The sequence below is a fragment of the Fulvia fulva genome, chromosome 6, assembly GCF_020509005.1.
Source record: "Fulvia fulva chromosome 6, complete sequence".
In the NCBI taxonomy this organism is placed as follows: Eukaryota; Fungi; Ascomycota; class Dothideomycetes; order Mycosphaerellales; family Mycosphaerellaceae; genus Fulvia; species Fulvia fulva.
The window spans coordinates 1,997,218-2,017,267 of record NC_063017.1 but is presented as its reverse complement, the minus strand read 5'-3'; the positions used below and the strand labels follow the sequence as shown (position 1 = coordinate 2,017,267).

The window sequence follows — 20,050 nt, the reverse complement described above, 5'->3', positions numbered from 1 at the left end:
CTGGGTCACATTCGGTGGAGCAATGTATAATACGGCAGTCAGGTCGTGGCCAGCACAGCAGATAGCTTCACATCCTCAATGCATTAACTTCTGCCCACCCTTCTCCCAAACAGTCCTTGTTCTCCAATATCGTCTGACCCTCCACACCGCCATCGAATGCACACTTGATCGCCGTCTTCGCCAGTCTTCCCACCGCGATCGAAGGTATCATGCCCTCTGTGATGACCGTCATCATATCATCGTTTCCACCAGCCAACACTCCCCCGGGCCGCAGCACTATCGTCTCGAAGCATTTGTGGCCGTCAATCTCTTCCGCGTTTGCCGGCACACCCAGCAACGCTTTCTCGGCTGCACCCTTGATCTTTCTTGTATCGTTCATGAACCAGAGCTTCTTGAATTGGTCCTGACACGCTCCCCATCCTGAGATGAAGATGAACCTGAACGGGAAGCGGCCTTCACCCGGCTTCGGAGGATTTTTGGGATATCCAGGGTAAGGCTTCAAGGCAGTCGCCAACCGCTTTGCAAACACCTCCGCTGCTTGAGCTGGATAGTTGACTCCCACCTTCCTTGCCTCATCGAGATTCTTGAACTGATTCGCCTTCCCTCCTATCGCCCAGATACACGCCTCGACCCCTTCATCTTTCAGCCGATTGAGAAGATCGTCGGGATATGCCTCGAAGTCTTCGTGGTGGATCTGCGTGACTTTCTTGTGCGAGAACTGGGCGTTGAGGGGTCGGCGGGTGAGGACGTAGACGTGGCTGATGTAGTTGTGGGCGATGCATTGTGTGAGGATCTCGGTGCCGACGAAGCCGGTGCAGCCGGTGAGGACGAGTTTCATGATGGGGTGGTTGTGATCTGCTGTTCAGTTTGAGTGAAGCTGAAGCTGAAGCTGAGGGAGCATGGGTGTTGGTATGAAACCTGGACGTGCTGACGCGTAGGAGCTATGGTGTACTTATACAAGGTCCTTCCTGGCCCAGCTGTTGGATGTGGTCACGACTGCTTGAGTTGGGGACGACTTGACAATGCCGAGCATGGCGCAGCAGCATGCACGACTGTGCACGATCATGCCTGCTCCATGTCTTGTTCACGGACGAGCTGGCAAGCTGGTACGGACAGGATTGCTCGCAAAGTTCTGTAGACTACACCATGCCAGATCTGGAATCGCCGGCAAGCATTTATCCTCCATCGACGCGGACAGGTTGCTACTTTCATTTCCGCATTACACTCGATCTTCTCAAAGGCAACCCAGTTTGTCAAGGACGTCTACGAACGCTGAGAAAGCGGCATGGGACACGCGAAACTGTCGCCATCTTCCAGGCGTGGCATTCCGCTATAAAATGGTGACGTCAGAATAATGGTATATTTGGCACTTCATGCCATCTGAACACATGTAGGACATTTCATATACCACTCCATGCTGAACATCAGGTCGTCTCGTTGTCTGGACGTACTGCCTTCGACCTTAGCACGCATCACAACACACCACGCAACTACTCACCCCAGATCCTTCACCATGTCTTGGATGGACTCATGGAGTCGTCCTTCGGCTAATTCGAAAATACCTGCCCCATTGTACATGTCCGCAGAGGACGTGCCGTACTGCCATACTTGTGGTAGAGTGATGAGTACATCCCACTCTTGACGCGACTTCATGAAAATAAGCTGACGACGAGTCAGGCTCGAAGAAGCTGAACAAAAAGCAGAACGAGGTCAAGTACTGCTCTGACAGATGTCGAAACCGGAAGCCAGGGGCGAAAGATCGCCAAATCGAGAAGAAGATCGCTGCCTTACTGAACGGCGAGGAGGGGTCTGGTATCGAGAACACAGCTGCAAAGGGCAAACTGGTAAAAGGAGACCCAAGGCTCATCGTGACTTGTGACGAGATTGAAGAAGCCGTGTTTGGCAGTAGATTCGACCCAGAGAAGGTTTATGGCCGCAGAAAGAATCGAAGGACCCGCGCTATCGGTGACCCGAATGCAGAGTGGAAGAGTGTCGACATGGAGAGCGCGGACGACGCACAGTCAGTGGAGGAGAATGGATCAGTGGAGGATCTAGAGGACTCAGCACCTTCGGAAGAGGGAGGAATTCCGATCATCGACAACTTCAACATCAGCCACGTGCGACCCCCGCAGCAAGACTCCGAGATCAACTTCAGTGCTGGTGGTGGCGAGCGGAGTAAAGCGGAGAAGATTGAGGAGTCGGTGGATGACCTTGAGAAGCGGCGACAAGGTGCCAAGCGCGCTGAAGAACGCGAGATGGTACGACGTGCAGCGAGACGAGCTATTGTGTTCGGGCTTGAGGTGCCAAGACTAGAGCCCGTAGTCCAGAAGCCTTCCAAGACGAAAGGTAAATCGAAGCGTGGCGGAGGAGGAGGCACCGACGACGAGGCTGATGTCTCTCCCACGGAGATACGTAAAGCTGAGGCACTGATGAGCGGAATGGTGGTCGAGCCATCTTTTGCGAAAGGAAACTGGCAGATTCGTTGGAGGGAGTGAGACAATGCTATGCCTTGCCAGCATAAACTCCTCCCTCAAACTCCTTCAAAGCCAGCCGAAACGAAGACGATCAGCATTCACGAGAGTCACGTGGGTCATCCGCATACCCGGCTACACTACGTCACTGCCGAGTAGAAGGCATTGGAAAGCGTCCATATATCTCTGACTGCAAAGCGATGTGACCTAGCGTGCACGATCACACTCCATCGACCAAGGGTCCCTTTAGGGTGAATTACACGGCATCATCCGGAACAGCTACCACTCTGGCACGTACAATGACCTCGACCAAGTTCCCTTCGGAGCGAGGCAGAGAAGATCCAATTCATAAGCCAGCAATCGACACCTCGATCGAGCCGTCCAAGTCTGCGGCCTTCATCTTCGTGCACGGTTTAGCTGACGGTGGCTCAGCACTTGAAAGTAGGTAGAACTTCGCTTTCAAAGACGGACACTAACGAGGCACGCGAAGACATTGGCGATCAGTTCCAGCAAGGCGGCAAGCTAACGTGGCTACACTGGATCTTCCCAAGTGCCAAGCATAATCCGACTCAGATGGATACAGCTTGGTACATACAACACTCACTGTCTCCCATCGCATTCTCCCGGCCCGCACTCGCCCCCGACGAGGATGAGTATGGCATGTTTGAGACGATCAGATACCTCGAATCTCTAATCGATGCTTGCGTTGAAGGTGGCATTCCTGCCAATCGTATTGTGCTCGGCGGTTTCTCACAAGGCATGGCTATGAGCCTACTGCTACATCTTACCTCGATCAAGTATAGCGGCAAGTTGGCTGGCATCGTCGCCCTGCTTGGGTATCTGCCCCTGTCCGATGGAAGGAATCGCATAGAGGAGCTCCGGAGGGCAGCTGGGTTCCCGGCCAAGAGATCGGACGGCACGCCGGTCTTCATGGGAAGGGGCATGAAGGACTCCTTGGTGCCTAAACACATATGGAACAACTCCGTGCAGACACTGAGAGATCTGGGTGCCAGCGAGCAAGATTTCGAAATGCATGAGTACGAAGGCTTGGCACACAGCATCAATGGTGCGTTGCTTCGAGATCTGTGTGCCTGGCTGGAGAAAGTCGTACCGCCTGCTGAGTAGCAACGGATCTATACGCAATATCAACAGCTCAAAAACACCTTGAAGCTGCCGGGCGTTCTTCGTACATCAGCTGAATACTCGGTCCCTTGGAAGCTGATCATTCGTGGCTATAAGCAGCTGATCTGCCGTGACACAGCGTTGGAGTACCTCCATTGGGACCGGTCTCTGTTAGACGAGACCTTCCTCATTCGAGGATTGTTCTGTTGGCTCTGTGAGGTGGCTGCACCACTCAGTCCTTTGGACAGGTTGAACCCACTGGCGCCAGCTTGATGCAATCAATGGGCGTTGAGACTACGTGCGCTGTCACAGCATCGCGATGAACCTAGTTGCGCAAATGTATAAGAACGCGTCGCTCGAAATGCTCCCACAGATAGTACAGGCGCCCGGCTCTACAGCCACCGCACGAGACAGTGAACCACGCCACAACCTTCAAGCCGGATGGGTACTGTCATGCCCCATCTCCACCTTCCTTTCCCCATCAAGCCGGCACCATGAAATCCCCCATCCCATCAATCAACGTCTCCCTCACCGCCAACCACCTCCCCTCACCAAACTTGAACTCAAAAACATTCACATACTTCCTCTGCACACCCAGCGGAAACCCCGGCCCTCCTGTTGCCTGCGCATTGATGAACACTTCCGCTGTGCAGCCTTTCCTCGACCACACAAAGGCCTTATGCACCACGACGCTCACACTATCAATCTCAATCCGATAATCCGGGAATTCCGTGCCTAGCCAGCTGAACACCGCTAGCAAGTCGGCTTTGGTTACGGTTCGTGAGCCTTTGGGTCCAGAGTCGCGGTTTGTTTCTATTGAGTTGGCGACGTGGATCCATGGTGATGAGGTGGCATCGAAGTTTCGGGTGTTGATTGCGTTGATGATGCCGCGGCTTATGGACTCTAGGTGGGGAGCGATTTCTTTCTCGGAGGCGATAGAAGGGTCTAAATTTGTGTCTTGTGTGGTATCTGAGGTCGCTTCTGGCTTGATGGCTGGTTCGGTGATGCCTGCCATTGAGTCTGGAGGGGAGACTGGGATTTCGTGATTGACTGCCATCTGTATCTTCAGGCTTTGTCGCGGTTACCAGCAGTAAGTGAGCTTTATGTGTATCCAGTGTGGCCTAAAATGATGCAGTGCTGGAGCGGAGCAACTCTACGAGTCTTCTGCCTGCTACGATTGCACGCGAATGCGAATGAGGCTGCAGAAGGCCGTCTGCTTAGAGATCAGCAGGAATCGAGCGCGCATCTGTTGCCATCATGTAGGAAACTCTCGCGAGTTACACAATATACTGAGTCATTAACCCTCCTCGAGTGACAGCCTATGAACTTGTGTCTAGCTGCCTTGTAGACTTCGAGCCGCCGTCATGACCACAGTGTCGGGCGATGTATACGTACAAAAGAGAAGGTGGTGTTTACCTAGTGAACGCTTCATAAGGATCAATAGAGTTCGAACGTGCTGGTGCGAACGGCGATAGCCACGATCGGTGCCGAAGGTAGATGCTAGCGTGCGTGATGGATTCAGGGCCGTCCGCAGAGCGGGTACTGTTTTTCATGACTCCATGGCACTCATCAGTGTGTTTGTAGCCGCAATGTCTCCGGTTCGCCTGGGTGAGCTGGTTGTTTGGAGATATCGACTTTGTTGACGGCGACGTCTGCATGAAGGCGTGATGTAGTTGCAGGCTGGGTTGGAAGAATATCGAAAGCGACTGTTATAATAGCCAGGTGTGGTCATGCCTGGATTCGCCATAGTCTCTATGTGTATCGAGTGTACTGTTCCAAGAGGCTCAAATCTCTGATGTCGGGAATTCGCGCACTTTTATGCGGATGAAGCCCTGTGAAACCTCCTTCAACGTGGTCGTACAGTCATGCACAGTTCGAATTAACCAGGACAGCGTTGACCGCTTGTTGCATGTTCGGTGGCATGTACATGTACCTAGTATGACCGTGAGTACTGACGATCTGTCGCCCTTGCTCGGGGCTTCGGCGACCGCTGTGACTGCGAACCAGTGGTGTAGTGCCTGCTGAAGGATTGGTACATTCGCGGCAACGGCTCAGATCATAGGGCTGCACAAGGAGCTGCGTGCGTGAGGGAGAAAGGCATTATCTGCGAAGTTAAGTATGTCGCAAGCTGAACAGGTAAGCTGTAAGATGAGGGAGAGACCCGATTGCAATACAACGCACTTCTGTAAAGATAACAGAAGGAGCAGCACACACCCCTGCTACCTACCCGTGAACCATTACCTCACTCTTGAAAGCGCAGTCGCACGGTCCGTCTATGAGCTTCAATGGTATAGCCTGACATTATCCTATGACAGCTCATCGCCTACGCCTCTTTTGCAGTGCTGGTATCGCCGGCGCCCACTGATCAGGTGTGCGCAGCGCTGTCACGCGGTGAACTGCATGGCGACCGTGCTTCTTGCCGAGACACTGAGCACACTGGCCTATGCTGTTGCTGGGCCGGGCTCTGCTGGACCATCGTGGTTGTTATGTCGTGAGTGTTCATCTTCCAGCAGGTTTCGTTCTTCAGCTCGTGTTGTTTCATCGCTTGCTACCACTCCGCTTCTTCATCGGATGCGAAGGAAACGACACCTGATTCTGTGGCTTGCGATGGCTGCTCCTCTCTCGTCGTTGCTTTCTGGCATCCTGCAGACGCTTGACTTCGCGCTGGCTCTTCTTGGGCTTGCCCGCCTCGTCCATGTCGACATCATCGGCAGCCTTCGTCTTCGCTGAATCGTCTGTGGCTACGTACGAACATGTCAGTAAGTTGAGACCTCTCGATACTTATGGCAAGAACGACGCACTCTCTTCGACTTCCATGCGCTCTTTTGGCTGTTTGGCAAGCTCGAGCAGCTTCGCATTTTGGCGCTCAATTCTCGCGGTCTCGACGGGCCCGAAGACCTTCTTCTTCAGCACGGCATTGTTCTTCTTCAGCCGACTTGACCTCGAGCTCTTCGCCATCGTGATCTGCTGTGTGGCTTATGCGACAGAAGTGCTACAATTGTGAAGGACAATTACTTCTTCACAAGATCGAAGGGTTCGCTCTGGCGCTAGTGCCGAAAATACCGAGGAGGGCAAGCGCGATCCAGCCTCCAGGCACTGAGGCACACCGCGACCGCGTGACGAGCGCGAACCGGGACGGGAATCCTGGCTCAGCGTTTTGACTTCGTGCTTCCAGCCTGTGATGATGCTGGATCAAGAGGACGAGGGCCCGCCAGCGAGGTGAAGTCACCCGAGCGCTGCTGGTATTGTCGTGGATAGCTGCACCTGCACACGCTCACTCGTGCCGTGCTTCGTTGTACATTCGCGTTGCCCTCTTCACATGACGAGCAGGCAGCAGATGCAGACGCTCGCCCATTGAACGGCCGCACCTTCCGCAAAAATGCACTTGGAGCCTGACTTCTTGCCTCTTTCTTTGACCACGCCACCACCGCCGAAAGGCGCACTGTATCACCATCCACACGAGCTTCGCCAGCTGGCCGCGACCGTAGTCGCCTCGACACACCGACGCCAGACCACACCACTGTGTTTGCCATAGCCATTGCGCACGCAAAAGCAACTTTGCGATTGAGGTCAGTCGCGATCTCGAGGACGGCAGGCGCTGCGAGGCGCAAGAGATGGCATCGGCGGGATACACACTGCAGCAGCAAAAGGGCTCGGTCGAGACACGCATCAAGCTGCTGATCAACAGCGATCTGAAGGAGATATGCAAGGCGTACAATTACCAGGTCTCCGGCACAAAGGCAGTCCTGCAGAAGCGATGCATAGAAAGTGAGGTGGACACCGGCAGGCACACGCTTGTGCCAATCGCAAGTGAAAGCAGCCGTGCTGACACAATTGCACAGTTCTCAGTGACATCGTGGATCGTGGCGACGACAACGCCTTCAAGGACCTCAACTACCGTGTCGCCAACCACGGCAAAAGTCCCCCGCAGCCGAACGGCGCTTCTGTCGCCGCGTCCAGCAACTACCCAACACCCAACGGATATCATACCAACAATCAGATGGCGCCAGGCAGGCCATCTGCAGCGCAGAACCGCTTTTCTACCGGCGGCAGGTGTGAGTTCATCTTCACCATCATATCCAGATCTGGTTTAATTGATATCAGCCGTAGATTTCAAGCCCAGTCCCTTCTACGAGGTGCAGGACACGGTCATGGGCTACACAGAACTCCATGGTAACTACCCATCTACAGTCTCCTGTTTTGAGGCACACTTACGATACTGATGCAGTTGGCTCAGAAATGCCCCAGAATCGCCACACCGTGAGGCAGGACCTCCGACTCACCGCCGACCAGGTCACCCGGCTGAAGGCAGACCCAAGCTTGCGCCTTATGCTCTACTGCGGCCTGAGCTCTGGCATGAACCAATGGACCACTGTCGACGTCGCCTTTCCCAACCAGCTCGAGGTCAAAATTAACGATGATGATGTACGGGCCAACTTCAAGGGCCTCAAGAACAAACCAGGATCAACGAAGCCGGCGGATATCACTGACAGGGTGCGGAAGAACGTCGGCTACCCGAACCGACTCGCCATCACTTATGCATTGACGTCGAAGAGATATGCCTTTGTCATTCATCTCGTCAAGTACATCAGCGCCGATGCTCTCACTGAACGCATCAAGCAAGGCACCCACGGCGGCGGCGTCTTCTCGAAGACGAGAGTTCTACAGGAGATGCAGAAAGCCAACGACGACGATGATCTTGTTGCGACCTCAGTAACGATGACTTTGAAGGATCCCATCTCAGCGCTTCGCATTGAGACGCCCGTGCGCTCAACGGTGTGCTCACACAATCAGTGTTTCGAGGCGAAGTGGTTCCTGCAACTGCAAGATCAAGCTCCACAGTGGAGCTGCCCGGTCTGCAGCAAAAGTGTCTCATACGAGTCACTCTGTGTGGACCAGTACTTCGAAGAGATCCTGCAGAAGACTCCAAGTTCGATTGAAAGCATTCACCTGCAACCAAACGGAGAATGGCAGATGATCAAGGAGAAAGAAGACGCAAAACCACAAGGCAATTCGAGCAGGAACAACCGAGCATCTTACGACGATGACTTTGACGACGACCTGATCGAGATAGTCGAAGATCAGCCAGCGCCAAAGCCAGCGCTGGGAGGTGCTGCAATGCCATACTCAACACCCTCTCTGCTGTCACCGGCGACCAACTCGACATTCCCACTAAACACACCGCCCTTGTCCTCTCGTGGCAACTCAGCAGCTCCTTCTATGTCGTCGGTGGCGCAAAGTAACAAGCGCCCAGTGAGCTCAGTGATAGATCTGACGCTCAGCGACAATGAGGAGGAAGAGCAGATGCCACGATCGGGCAAGAGACAGCAGACCGGTACGAGCACGCATTATGGTAACACTGCACAATCCAGCACCCCAAACTCCCTTCCCGATCCCCGCTTCTCATACCCGGCCGGTCAAGGGCAAATAACTGACGGCTATAGGCAGCCAGTCAACGCAACCAGACCGGTCAGTAATGGCAGGAGCAGCGGCAGCGGCAGCTACCACAGCGCACAACAACAGTTCGGGATTAGTGGTTCTGCCAGTGGGACAGGATCGCCTTTCCGCACTGGCATCAGCGGCAGCTCAGCATACAACCCGCCCCACAACTACATCCAGAGCCACACCAACCCATATGGGCAATGGCGTCCGCCCACGACTCAAAATACACCCACCACGTCCTCCTTCCAATCATTCTCGCTGAGACCCCCACAACCTTCTGTCAGCCCAGCCCAGCAGTCTACTCACCAATCACCCGATCAAGCATTTCGACTACCCCCAGTTTCGACTATCCTTCCGAATGGGTACAATACTGGGTGGCGAAGTGACTACCACGCCGGCCAATCGAGTAGCCCGCCAGGATGATGCTGAGTTGAGCTTGGGGCGGAGTAGAGAGCGGAGACTTCTCGCATTTGGCTGAATCGTTACGTAATATCGAAAGTTCTACAGCATGGCGTTTCAGGAGCATGAAGGCGGTTCTAAGGTTTCGAACACGAGGCAAGGCGCAAAGACGGCATAGAACCAGCGAGATGATGCTGACGATGAAATGAGATACCACGGGAAAGTAGGATGATGGCTAGGCGTTTACCCTCACTGTACCTCTAGGCACTTATAAGGGATTTGCAAAAGGTATAGAAAGTGTACCGCCCTCGACAAACACTTTTCCTCAAAGAAATGCCATTGTCGTTCGCCAAGTCGATCCCCTCCATCATTGGCCACGATTGACTACATCAAGCATTTTACTGCGCCACGCAGGCCAAGACATCGGATGTGGGAGTGGTGGCAGCTCGGACTTCATGCCATCGCATGATAGACTTTGTGCTTCGCCCTCACGAGAGAAAATTCTGCTGAGGCGGAGTGGTTGCGTGCGATACGTTTCGTTCCAGTAGTGGTGATGATGTCGGGAGACGATGAGCGATGTAGGGGGAAGTTGTAGCGGCTGCTGCAGCCCAGATACCAAGGTAGGATTTTCGCCTGGCATGACGTGGTATGCGAGATGGTATATAAGCGTCGTTCCCGCGGCGCCGATTGAGATGAGGGTTCATCAGTACTGGCGGCATACAAGATACATTATCACATACAGGATCATTCTACAGCCGGACCTTATCATAGCGGATCCGAACACATCATCCCAACCCGTGCCACCGACTCCAAAATCCACTACACCACACCACACCCTCCCTAACCCACCCAACGCACAACAATGCCTTCCTCATCCCACAGAACTCCCATCGACCTCAAGCCCTTCAGCATGCCCGAGCGTACCAAGCGATGGCTCAACAAGATGAATGAGCAGGACGAAAAGCTGCGCAGCAAGTTGCATATTGAGGACGAGAGACGCAGGGGGTATGAGAGTATTGTGCACTCTTAACCCGCTGGGACGAGTGGGTATTAGAGGGTGGTGATGTGGCATGGAGAGGAGAGCGAGGGGGTGAAGGGTTGGAGTGGAGGAGTTGATGATGGTGAGATGGTGAGATGGGTGTTGGCTTGGTCTGGTGTTGGGGATGGTGGAGTGGTTGGAGGAGGAGCTTGGTGAAATCTTGTTTGAGCGCGGGAGTAATTATTTTGAGGTCGCGGTCAATGCAATGTTGATTATGAAGAAAGCGACGTTTGTTTGGACAAGAATATGTTTCTCAAACGCTTTTCGGCTATCCGGGCCGACGCGGGTCTTCCCGGATGGCAGATGGGCAGCGTGGGCAGGTTCATGTCCTGGGAGGTAGGTGTCTCTAGACCTAACACAAGTCAGCACTGACGATGCACCTGTCGTGCTATCAAATACACATGTAATTCATTGTGGCGGCGAGTATCGACGTCAGACTGCGACCGCTCACAGCATCGCTCTTGGCCAAGATTTGTCAGGTCTCGACTATTGGGGATGCACGTTGGGGACGCAGCTGCAGCCCTTCAAGCGACAGAGTCTATCTTGATCATGCTAAGTGCATCAGATGCGCTGGCCTCAGTTTCGAATGGCAGCTCAGCAGCAAAGCGACGGAATGCCACGAAGCCTATAAAAGAGTCTGCGAACGACCAGTATTTCAGCGAGAAAGGCTTGAACATGCCCGGCGCCATCGCCACCGCGATGCAAGAACGGCAGACATCAATAGGTGAGGACCGACAGAAGTACTGTCAAAAGTAAGTCCGCAATGTGTTGATGTGCTATATGTGTCGGCAGCTAAGAGCATCAAAACGATCAACAAAATCGTAGCTAGTCCCAAGAAATTCGCGATCTCCCTTCAGCGTATTTGCGTTTCCATCTCTGCGACCAGGTCAGTGGGGACAAGAAGAGTCGATCGTACTACTGACTGTCTCACGGTATCAGGCTGGCCGACATCCACCACTCGGGTACCTACGTAAGGCCGCAGTCGGTCGTCGTAGGTGCTGTGTTGCCCGGTCCGGCGCCAAAAAAGCAAGTCATCTTGGTAGCTGGTGGACAAGTGACCTGATGGTAAGCTGTCTGGACCCCAACATACTCGCCCTCGCCTCCGTTGATGGTCGCGGCTGGATCGTTGCTGACAGTCTGAATGCTTGAGGTCCTGGCGTCGCGATCGAGGGACAATGTCCAAATGCCATCGGACAGCGTGACTTGGCCACCCGGGCAGTCATCGACGGTGAAATGCCCAGTCTGGTCGGCACCTCCAGCGTCGTCAGTCACCGTATATGTGATGGATCCCGAACATTTTATGCCATCGCCCTTATCCTCAATAACTCCATCGTAGTGAAAGGTTGATGGCTTGGCCTGTGCCAGGAAAGCAAGAAAGATAGGAAGTAGCAAAATGCTTGTTGACTGCTTCATGTTGATGGTATTGATTGCAGAAGTGTTTACAGCTTTGAAGATGGGATTGCCTGTCGAATGGACTGTACACATCATCTTTATAATTTCGTGCGCTCTGCAGAGACCTCTCCAACTCGGTCGCTGATGCGTTGCTCTACGAGTGAGTGCTGTCGAGCAACATACGCTCTCAATATGGCAAGGCCGACGGAATTAGCGTTGATGGACTTAGCGTCTGAGGATCTAGCTTATAGGGATCAATAGTTCACTACACGTTACGGATCTGGTGGAGCTCGCACTGGTCACTCGACAGTATCAGATGCCGGAACATCGTATCAAGGCGAAGGGTCGAACAACAGAGTCACACTAGCAATGATCTTGGTGGAATTTTCGGGCGAGCAACAGAATACATTGCATGCGGGATCTAGCGCATGTAAGGTAGACATAACTCACCGCAGCGTCAGCGAGACTTCAGGCGCTAGCGCTTCTACGAATGGTTAATAGCTTAGTCGAGGTGACTGCTCTTTCAGAGCGATGCGTGATGGAGCGGCAATGCGTAGCATTCTTGAGGGGCCAAGAAGGCGACGATCAGCACCGGTCTGCACGTTCTGGCGCTGGACTACGCTGAGCTGAAGACGTGTCGACCCTGGAAGAGGCTGACAGATGGAGTCGGCTGAATGCACCGTCCAGCGAGCACGTGGGAAAGAACTCCCGCCGCGGTGACTTCATCGTCTTTATTCTTTCCTACTGATCTACAACAAGCCTGGTAAAACGGACCACTGCACACGAAAAGCACCGAGGACAATCTTGTCTTTTAGCTGGAACTTAGGCCGTCAAGACCTCATACTTCGCATGCTCACGTAGTAAGACGGAGAGCGCTTCATTCACATACAGGATTGTCGCCCTCATCATGCTCGGCCATCAACACCAACACGAATTGTGGTCTGCCCAGCATCCCCAGCATCGTCGCCCCCTTCTGTGCTCGAGTCATCCAATTGGTCTCGATCAGACCCCTGGCGGCTCACCACACGGATCTCGATGCTTTCGTTGCTTGTCGAATTCTTGGTAGCTTTCTCCTTGAAGAACTGCAGTAGCAATGCGCTGAAGTCGGCGAGTGGGAGGCGCTTATGCACTATGATGAAGATGCTCATACGGCTTCTGGGAAAGGTGTAAAAGATCTTTTAGCGGTCTTCAGCGCGAGCGTCGTAGTATCGCTGTAGGCGCTGGAATGATGTTTCGTTGGCGTTGAGCCCCTTATAGTCCATGAATATGGCTCGCGGGTCTTCCACTGTGAATGAGCATTAGCCAGAAGAAACTTGACGCTCACGAGGGGAAGGTACTGTTCAGATGAGAATTTGCGGTATTCGGTAGTCTAAGATTTCCAGCCTCTGTAGCGCCTCGAGAACCTCGTAATAGTGCAGCAGCTCTCTTGTTGGGCGAAGGGTAGCTTGGAGGGCATGCGTGAGTGAACGAGGCGAGCTTGCGAGCCGTAGTGAACGGAGCATGTCCGTAAAGCTCCCGTAGCGAGAACAACAATTAGACTCTGTCACCTGTTTACCCGTTCGAGGGTCCGTGCTTAGCAAGGGTAAGGTAGCCTTTAGAATTAAAGCTATCGCTAAAAATGTGATGTTGCGCGGTGGCCGTGCAATGGTATCGCCAAGTGACGAGCTGAGCGTGCGATCTTTAGCCTCTGCGTGTACTCTATACACTATCTGCACTGCTAGATGGCATTCACGTTGTTGATTGTGGTGCCTCAGGCAATATACTGTTTTGAACAACCAATGAGAGACGGCCTTGGCACTTCCTACAGCTGAATATCGCACGCTCACCATTGCCTTTAGCACTACTACTTAAAATGCTGAAGAGAGGCAGAGGCCTGCCTCAAAGACGAGCGAAGGCACTACCGAGCGCTATCCGTGTGTACACAGCATTCTGCGAGCAAAGGAGCGAGCTTAGGTAGGAGGTACCTTAGAGTGAATCGCACGGGTCGGAGAAACAAATTCGCTAGCGCTAGAATCTAGCCACTTACAGGCGCTATACACAATTAGTTTTAACTACAGTCTCTGTTCACCAACTTCACCTCCGATCGTTACCCACCGGTTTGACTGGCTTTTGCAAGGTCAAGAAAGAAGCATAACCAGCGTCGATAGTGCTTCCGGATGCTATGAAACTACGCTTAGCCGGGGATTAGAATGCTTTTACGGTGTTTCTGTCGTCCTCTTGTCTACTTCTGGACGTTACAGGGTTGAAAGTGGGTAACGATCGGACGTGGAAGCAGACTGTAATCAAAAGTGCCGCTATCTGCATCGCTAAGGCGGAGATATGTACAGCACGGACGCACTTTACATTTACCTCCCTAAACGTCGCGCGACGCAATTAGTGTCCGAATGTATGTAATTAACACTCGGCAGCCCCTATACTTACCCGCCTGTCGTGGCCCTACGCAAGCTTCGGGACGACGGCGAGTTCGTTTCGGGTGCCTTCGCTCGATTAGTTAAAAAGAACGTGGAAAATCAGGATTGGCTCGCTTACTAGCTGCTCCCGCGCGGTGAATCCCCTTCCGAGCACGTGAGAACGTCGAACTGTGTTGCGACGACTGCGACATTGCGACGACCACGACACTACGACGACTACGACGACTACGGCACTGCGGCGACAGCGACACTACGGCGACAGCGACAGCGACATCGCGACGATAGCGAACAAGTTGTTTCTCGAGCTGCGGGTGCTACCCTTCGCTCATCTCAATAAGGACGGCGGCCTTTCAACATATCATTTTAACATCTGTCAGGAGCGGCCAGTACACGTTATGGCAGGCAACAACGTCATGTTCACATGACGCCTAGCTTGATTCGAGCCAGATCATCCGGTTCTTACGGGTGGGGAAACTCCTGGTGCATGCAAGGTCCTCTACTCCTGCGCTGTCAGATACATCACACGCGCCAGGATGATGGATATGGGAATTAGTGCTGCAGAGTGGAACTAGTCTCCATGGGGAATTAGCTGCTGGGATCGAGAGGAAGTAGCGTGAGGATCGAGAAGCAATAGTGTGAAGAAGTGAGAGCGAGATAGCAGCCCACTAACAGCTGTCAAAGTATGTGATAAGTAGGCAGTCCCGTGTCTTCACGTCGATAGATAGAAGACATCCAGATCCAGCTCTCACGAAGCAAGGCCACAACAGACTCTTCACTCATCTTCTACAAGAGCTCGGCGCCATGAAGTTACTACTGTTCGGTCTTGCCTCAGCGGCGTTCATCTGCCACACTACAGCCTGGTCATTCGCCTTCAGCGATGATCCTGGATGTTCTTTTGCACATGACGGTGCCTCTGGCGATGGCAGCAAGTCTTGCGAGAACATCGAAGCTGGCGACGATACGGATCATGCTCAAGTCGACGACCTAAACGGCTGCATCGTCACTCTCTACGAGCAGAATGACTGTCCAGCAGATGGCGACGGCGATTTGGATGCCATTGACGAGGGTGAGTCATGCAATTTCCAAGATGTGGCCAGATTCTGACTTTGCTGCCGTGTAGATGATTGCATAGAGCTCAGCTACGTTCCGAGTCCGTACGATGTAAGCTGCTGACGCTGATGGCTCGTGATGGAAGAGCGAGCAAGGACCAGAACCATGGACGTCGTGGTCAGAATTTCGGACTTGTGTAAGGGCTGATAGTGTTTGGGAATGAGGACAGACGTTCATTGCTGACACCGTGGTGAAGCGTGGATCAGCCTTGTCTGACGGTCGGGAATAGACTTGACATCACAGGCGGCTCTCGTAATTTGTTCAGAATGTCTAGGCCTCAGTATTCCAGATCTGCCAAAAGACCAAGCAGTGTTTCGCCCACAGGTGAGCGGCAGTCCTCTTATTACCACAGACCTGACATATTTGGCAGTGAGTTGCGAAGAAGCAACGCTAACGTGAAAAGCAGGTAGTTGGGCAGGGCAAGACTTCGTTGCAAGAAGCTTCTCGGTGTACATAATCTTCTGCTACGCCATAGATGCGCCTGTAATGTTGATCCACCGATTCTACCTCGGCCTACTAAGTCCCATGATCTTTCGTTGCCATCTTCACAGGTCGAATGCGTCGATCGCTCGTACAGCTGCCTGGAGCAAGGAGCCTGCTATAGTCCCCAGATTGGCTTTCCAGAGCTGACACAGTGTCGAATAGATAGTTCGTGGATCTAGCAGGACCTTTGACCGTGCCTGACATCATCTCCCGCGTGGAGATACCTGCCACTCCATATGCTCGTTCGTTTTCCGACAGGGCTTCGCGAACGATGAGGCCGCTGAGATCAAGGTCCAGGATTTGACCCTTGGATTTGGCGTATACCCAGGCTGGCACATCAGTCGAGTCGGTTAAGTACGAACTCTCGGTGCCCGCATCGCTCTTGAGTATAGGTCCAGGAGCGATGCGAAGAGACTTTCCAAGGATGCAGTCATCTCTCGAGAGGATCCCGACGCTGTATTTGTCGTTGACGACCAGCACAACGTCAGCAACATCAACGTCGGTAGGCAAATCTGCGTGGAAGTCGACCAGAACCCCAGCAGCCTCAGACCACTTGCCATCGGGAAGTCGGGCGATGACTACACCGCTACCACTTGCATGGGGCGAACATAGATCGCTCTTCATCAAATGCAGGATCATAAGTGCTTGGCATCGTTTGAGGATCTATTAGGTGTCAGCTACGTACTCGAGCACACTGGTTACACGAACCTCTTCAGGGCAGGAAGCTACAGTCCTGTATGGCACGATGAAGCCGTCCACGAAGAATGATCGCAATATCGTAGCCGCCTTGTCAGATTCTTTTTCGACTGCGGCGGGCCATAGCGTTTCCGCGTCGACGCTGCGCTTCAGATTCAGAATAGGCTCGCCTGATTTGGCCGCAGAGATGAGTTCTAATGCTCTCGCTTTGATTCCTGACATGATGTGTTGCGCTTTGATGTGGAAAATCACGATGTAGCTTCGAACAGTTTTTTAGGTCGGCCACCAGGGCATCAAATGTTAAAGCCATGTCGAGTGATCAAGTGGACGGCTATCATGCGGCGTAGTGAATGTAACATGGCACTCGTGGCGCCGTACTTGGCCACGCCAAATCCCATACGAGATCCCAGCTGCAAGCTCCTTCGTGCGAAGCTTCTTTTGTAGCTTCATTGGCCTTGACCTTGCATTAAAGGCTTGGCGATACGGGCCGTCGAAGATCCGGGCATGTAAGGAGCAAGTGACCTTGAATAGGAACCTTTTGTTCATTGAACAGGACGAAGCTGGTCACGATCTTCTGTTAGCATGATAGTCTCTCGCTTCTAGCGGGGCGGGTAGCTACCCCGAACGCCGAAGGGGCCATGATAAGAAGCACAGTGACCAATCTCTCGATGCGCCCAGCAGCTGCCATGCCGATCTTCGCGTACAGCTACCATGCCCCAACATAGATCATCATCAGCTTGACGTAACGCAAAGCTGTTGGTCAAAGAATTAGATGGCGTATCGCCATACACCAGGGACGAAGGAAGTGCACAGCCTTGACCGACAGTGACGAGCAGGGGTTCAGTTCAGCCACTTCTCTATCTTCGCTTCCGACCTATGACCCTGATGGGCTTGCATTGGACAGTACCGCCGGCGCAAGGATCAGTGTTCTCGACGGCAGCCCAGAGATCTACCCACCGGGCCTGGAAGGGTCGGCAAAAGCCAGTGATGGGCCAGCTGGTCTGTCTCAAACCCTGCACAGAGGGAGGGCCTCGCAGCGCGGTCCAAAATGCCTTGACATTGGCGAGCAAAGGCAGTATGACGATCGAGCCATCCATACACACCACACGCTCCGGCCAACATGTCGTTGTGCAGAGAAAAGTGTTCCGTTGCTGGGACCACGGCTGTGGAGGCATTCAATTCTCGACCTTGAGCAACTATCGAAGGCACTGTCGAGAGAAGTCCATGCCAGTAGACGAGACAGCTCTTTGTCCACTTTGCGGCAAAAGCTTCAAGCGGACCGCGGCGAGGGACGCCCATCTCGCACGACAGCGCTGTCTTGGGTCCATGGAAGACCAGCTCAAGCATCTTGAAATAGGTATCGCCCAGGCGCCGGATTTGTCCTCATCCACGTATAGTCCACAGCCTCTTGATCAAGACTGGGAAGCGGCTGTGGATCAAGCACAGCAGTCCATTCTCACTCCTGGTTCCCGGATTCACGGTGACATGCTCACTGTCCAGCGTATTGGATGGCGGTCGACGCCTGCATTCCATGCTTGAAGGGCTTGACTATGAGTGTGCAGAGACGCGGGCGGATGTTGCGCTTCCTGCTTCGGCGTGGTAGTGTGCTAGGGACTGATGTCTCGTCGCATGAGCATGATGCAGCGTTGGAAGGACATAGACGCTTCTTCAGAAGACTAGACGCAGGTCAATGGACATTAGGCCAACAGCTTTTACCTGCTATGATGTTGTGAATATTCGCATGCTGCAGGACATGGCAGTAACAGATATGACACGGGCAAGCTCAGTGTAAAGCCACTGTTCAAAGCAGAAGCCAGCACATGCCACGTGCCATATGTCACGAGTGCCTTCCCCGCGGCCTGTCACGTGTCTACGAGAGGACCGAGAGGCTAGTCGGCATTGAGGGCGAGGAATCTTTTCCAAACTGGTCCTGACTCGTCGACCATTCCGAGAAAGCTTTCATTGATCAGACTGCATCATGCCACCATTCAATTGCGCTCCCCTCAGCGCCTCCATGACATCCTCAAGCTCATCTTCGTATACAATGACGTGTCCAGCCTTCGAAGTACTCAAATAGCTCATGTTAAACATCTCCCTCCCAATCCGACCCTTCATACCATCCATCAGTCGACTGGAGACTCCGCAAACAATACCAGTACTCTCAAGTGGAAGGTCCTTCAAATCCAGTGTGATCGGGATTTGCTCGGGGCCGTCAATACCCAGTAGGACGTCCTCGCCTGCGCCTGGAAAGCAGTGCAGAAGGCGTTTCTCAAGTGTTAGTGATGCCGACTCGGAGTCTGTGAGTGTGATGCAAAAGAAGCGTGGCGCTGGCATCGCAGTCAGACAACGGGTAATGCCCAGGTGCATCTTGCCTTCAGTGAAATTTGTGGCGGCATGTGAGGGAGAGGTCTCCTTAATGCCGGCGCATGTCACTAGCTCCACTGACTTGTCGACGTGAGGATGTATGTTATTGCGGGCCAGGGTCTTGAAGGTTTTCGTCTGGAGCTCTGGCACTGTGGCAGGAGGCGGTGTTGTGGCGACTGGTGGGAATTCGAAAGAGGACCCGGCTGATCCATTGCGGTAGTGCGAATGCGCGACGGGAGAAGCTGGATTCGTCATCTGGCCGCCCTCGCCGTCCGCATCTGTAGCTTCGAACACGAAGCCGCGGTCCTCCAGAGCATGTATCACCCTTTGCCGTGAGCTGAAGGGCACCAAGATGAAGTCCGAGTAGTAGCTCGTGATGAAGAAGATGGGTATGCCAGCCATTGCAAGGGGACTGGTCAGGTCAAGCACTCGCTGTCCTGCTTCGAGGCCTTCTCCGCCAATCATGATGGCTGAGTAGTCTTCCCGGGTAATAGTGATTGCCTCCTGTAATGCTGGACTGAGCTCTTCCACTAGCGGCGCGAAGAGTTCCTCGGCTTGCTCACGGGGGCAGACGATCGAGCACTCGTTCGGTGTGATCGAGACGTTCACGAACGGGTGCCAGTACTGCCATAATCGCCGTGGCTCGACGATGTTGCCCTCTTGATCGCGTTGTTCGTTGTTCAGCAGGAGGCTTAGTATCGGTTGCACAAACAGGCGATAGGCAGAAGACGGTATGTGTATCAGCGCAAGGTGAGTTTTCTACACTGATGTCAATCATATTTCAACGTCGGAAGACGTACTGACGTACCAAGAAACCAATCTGCGCATTCAACAGCAGGATCGATTCCGGGATAGGTTGGCCCATGGCGTGTTCCTCAGTAGGATCTGTCTGAGGGTTGTAACGAAGTCGAAAAAGTTGGCCGAGCTAGTTGTGTGACTGCAACGAGCAAATTTTCGACAGAGAGCGTAGGACGGTTCCTTTGCGCGTTCTCAACGATTGACTCTTTCCACAGGAAGCGGGTAGGCTTGAACTATCACGGCCTGAAAGTTCATGTCCTCTTTCAGTAACCTGTGTTGGGCGAAAAGTGTACAGCGCTGTGGAGAATTTCGTCGTTCCTGAA

At 53.3% G+C, this 20,050-nt stretch overlaps 10 protein-coding genes across 10 annotated transcripts; 4 read left to right on the top strand and 6 right to left on the bottom strand.

Annotated features, from left to right (window-relative positions):
- Positions 1 to 67: 67 nt before the first annotated feature.
- CLAFUR5_06968 (uncharacterized protein) lies at positions 68 to 838 on the bottom strand (the record flags this gene model as incomplete). The annotated part of the gene is made up of 1 exon (XM_047906116.1): positions 68 to 838. One exon carries the CDS (start codon positions 836 to 838, stop codon positions 68 to 70), a length of 771 nt encoding a protein of 256 aa, XP_047763151.1.
- Positions 839 to 1,414: 576 nt separating this feature from the next.
- CLAFUR5_06967 (uncharacterized protein) lies at positions 1,415 to 2,495 on the top strand (the record flags this gene model as incomplete). Its single annotated transcript, XM_047906115.1, has 2 exons — positions 1,415 to 1,625; positions 1,678 to 2,495. The coding sequence occupies 2 exons, from the start codon at positions 1,415 to 1,417 to the stop codon at positions 2,493 to 2,495; spliced, it is 1,029 nt and encodes a 342-aa protein (XP_047763152.1).
- Positions 2,496 to 2,770: 275 nt separating this feature from the next.
- On the top strand, positions 2,771 to 3,596 carry CLAFUR5_06966 (Acyl-protein thioesterase 1; the record flags this gene model as incomplete). The annotated part of the gene is made up of 2 exons (XM_047906114.1): positions 2,771 to 2,912; positions 2,962 to 3,596. 2 exons carry the CDS (start codon positions 2,771 to 2,773, stop codon positions 3,594 to 3,596), a joined length of 777 nt encoding a protein of 258 aa, XP_047763153.1.
- Positions 3,597 to 4,074: 478 nt separating this feature from the next.
- Positions 4,075 to 4,650, bottom strand: CLAFUR5_06965 (uncharacterized protein; the record flags this gene model as incomplete). The annotated part of the gene is made up of 1 exon (XM_047906113.1): positions 4,075 to 4,650. The coding sequence occupies one exon, from the start codon at positions 4,648 to 4,650 to the stop codon at positions 4,075 to 4,077; it is 576 nt and encodes a 191-aa protein (XP_047763154.1).
- A 1,481-nt stretch (positions 4,651 to 6,131) lies between these two features.
- On the bottom strand, positions 6,132 to 6,551 carry CLAFUR5_06964 (uncharacterized protein; the record flags this gene model as incomplete). The annotated part of the gene is made up of 2 exons (XM_047906112.1): positions 6,132 to 6,334; positions 6,395 to 6,551. The coding sequence occupies 2 exons, from the start codon at positions 6,549 to 6,551 to the stop codon at positions 6,132 to 6,134; spliced, it is 360 nt and encodes a 119-aa protein (XP_047762855.1).
- A 656-nt stretch (positions 6,552 to 7,207) lies between these two features.
- On the top strand, positions 7,208 to 9,458 carry CLAFUR5_06963 (E3 SUMO-protein ligase pli1; the record flags this gene model as incomplete). Its single annotated transcript, XM_047906111.1, has 4 exons — positions 7,208 to 7,361; positions 7,436 to 7,648; positions 7,698 to 7,766; positions 7,831 to 9,458. 4 exons carry the CDS (start codon positions 7,208 to 7,210, stop codon positions 9,456 to 9,458), a joined length of 2,064 nt encoding a protein of 687 aa, XP_047763155.1.
- Positions 9,459 to 11,439: 1,981 nt separating this feature from the next.
- On the bottom strand, positions 11,440 to 11,886 carry CLAFUR5_06962 (uncharacterized protein; the record flags this gene model as incomplete). The annotated part of the gene is made up of 1 exon (XM_047906110.1): positions 11,440 to 11,886. One exon carries the CDS (start codon positions 11,884 to 11,886, stop codon positions 11,440 to 11,442), a length of 447 nt encoding a protein of 148 aa, XP_047763156.1.
- A 3,191-nt stretch (positions 11,887 to 15,077) lies between these two features.
- Positions 15,078 to 15,449, top strand: CLAFUR5_06961 (uncharacterized protein; the record flags this gene model as incomplete). The annotated part of the gene is made up of 2 exons (XM_047906109.1): positions 15,078 to 15,342; positions 15,397 to 15,449. The coding sequence occupies 2 exons, from the start codon at positions 15,078 to 15,080 to the stop codon at positions 15,447 to 15,449; spliced, it is 318 nt and encodes a 105-aa protein (XP_047763157.1).
- A 453-nt stretch (positions 15,450 to 15,902) lies between these two features.
- Positions 15,903 to 16,787, bottom strand: CLAFUR5_06960 (SH3 domain-containing protein; the record flags this gene model as incomplete). The annotated part of the gene is made up of 2 exons (XM_047906108.1): positions 15,903 to 16,532; positions 16,578 to 16,787. The coding sequence occupies 2 exons, from the start codon at positions 16,785 to 16,787 to the stop codon at positions 15,903 to 15,905; spliced, it is 840 nt and encodes a 279-aa protein (XP_047763158.1).
- A 1,737-nt stretch (positions 16,788 to 18,524) lies between these two features.
- On the bottom strand, positions 18,525 to 19,794 carry CLAFUR5_06959 (uncharacterized protein; the record flags this gene model as incomplete). The annotated part of the gene is made up of 2 exons (XM_047906107.1): positions 18,525 to 19,688; positions 19,738 to 19,794. 2 exons carry the CDS (start codon positions 19,792 to 19,794, stop codon positions 18,525 to 18,527), a joined length of 1,221 nt encoding a protein of 406 aa, XP_047763670.1.
- Between the last annotated feature and the right edge of the window lie 256 nt (positions 19,795 to 20,050).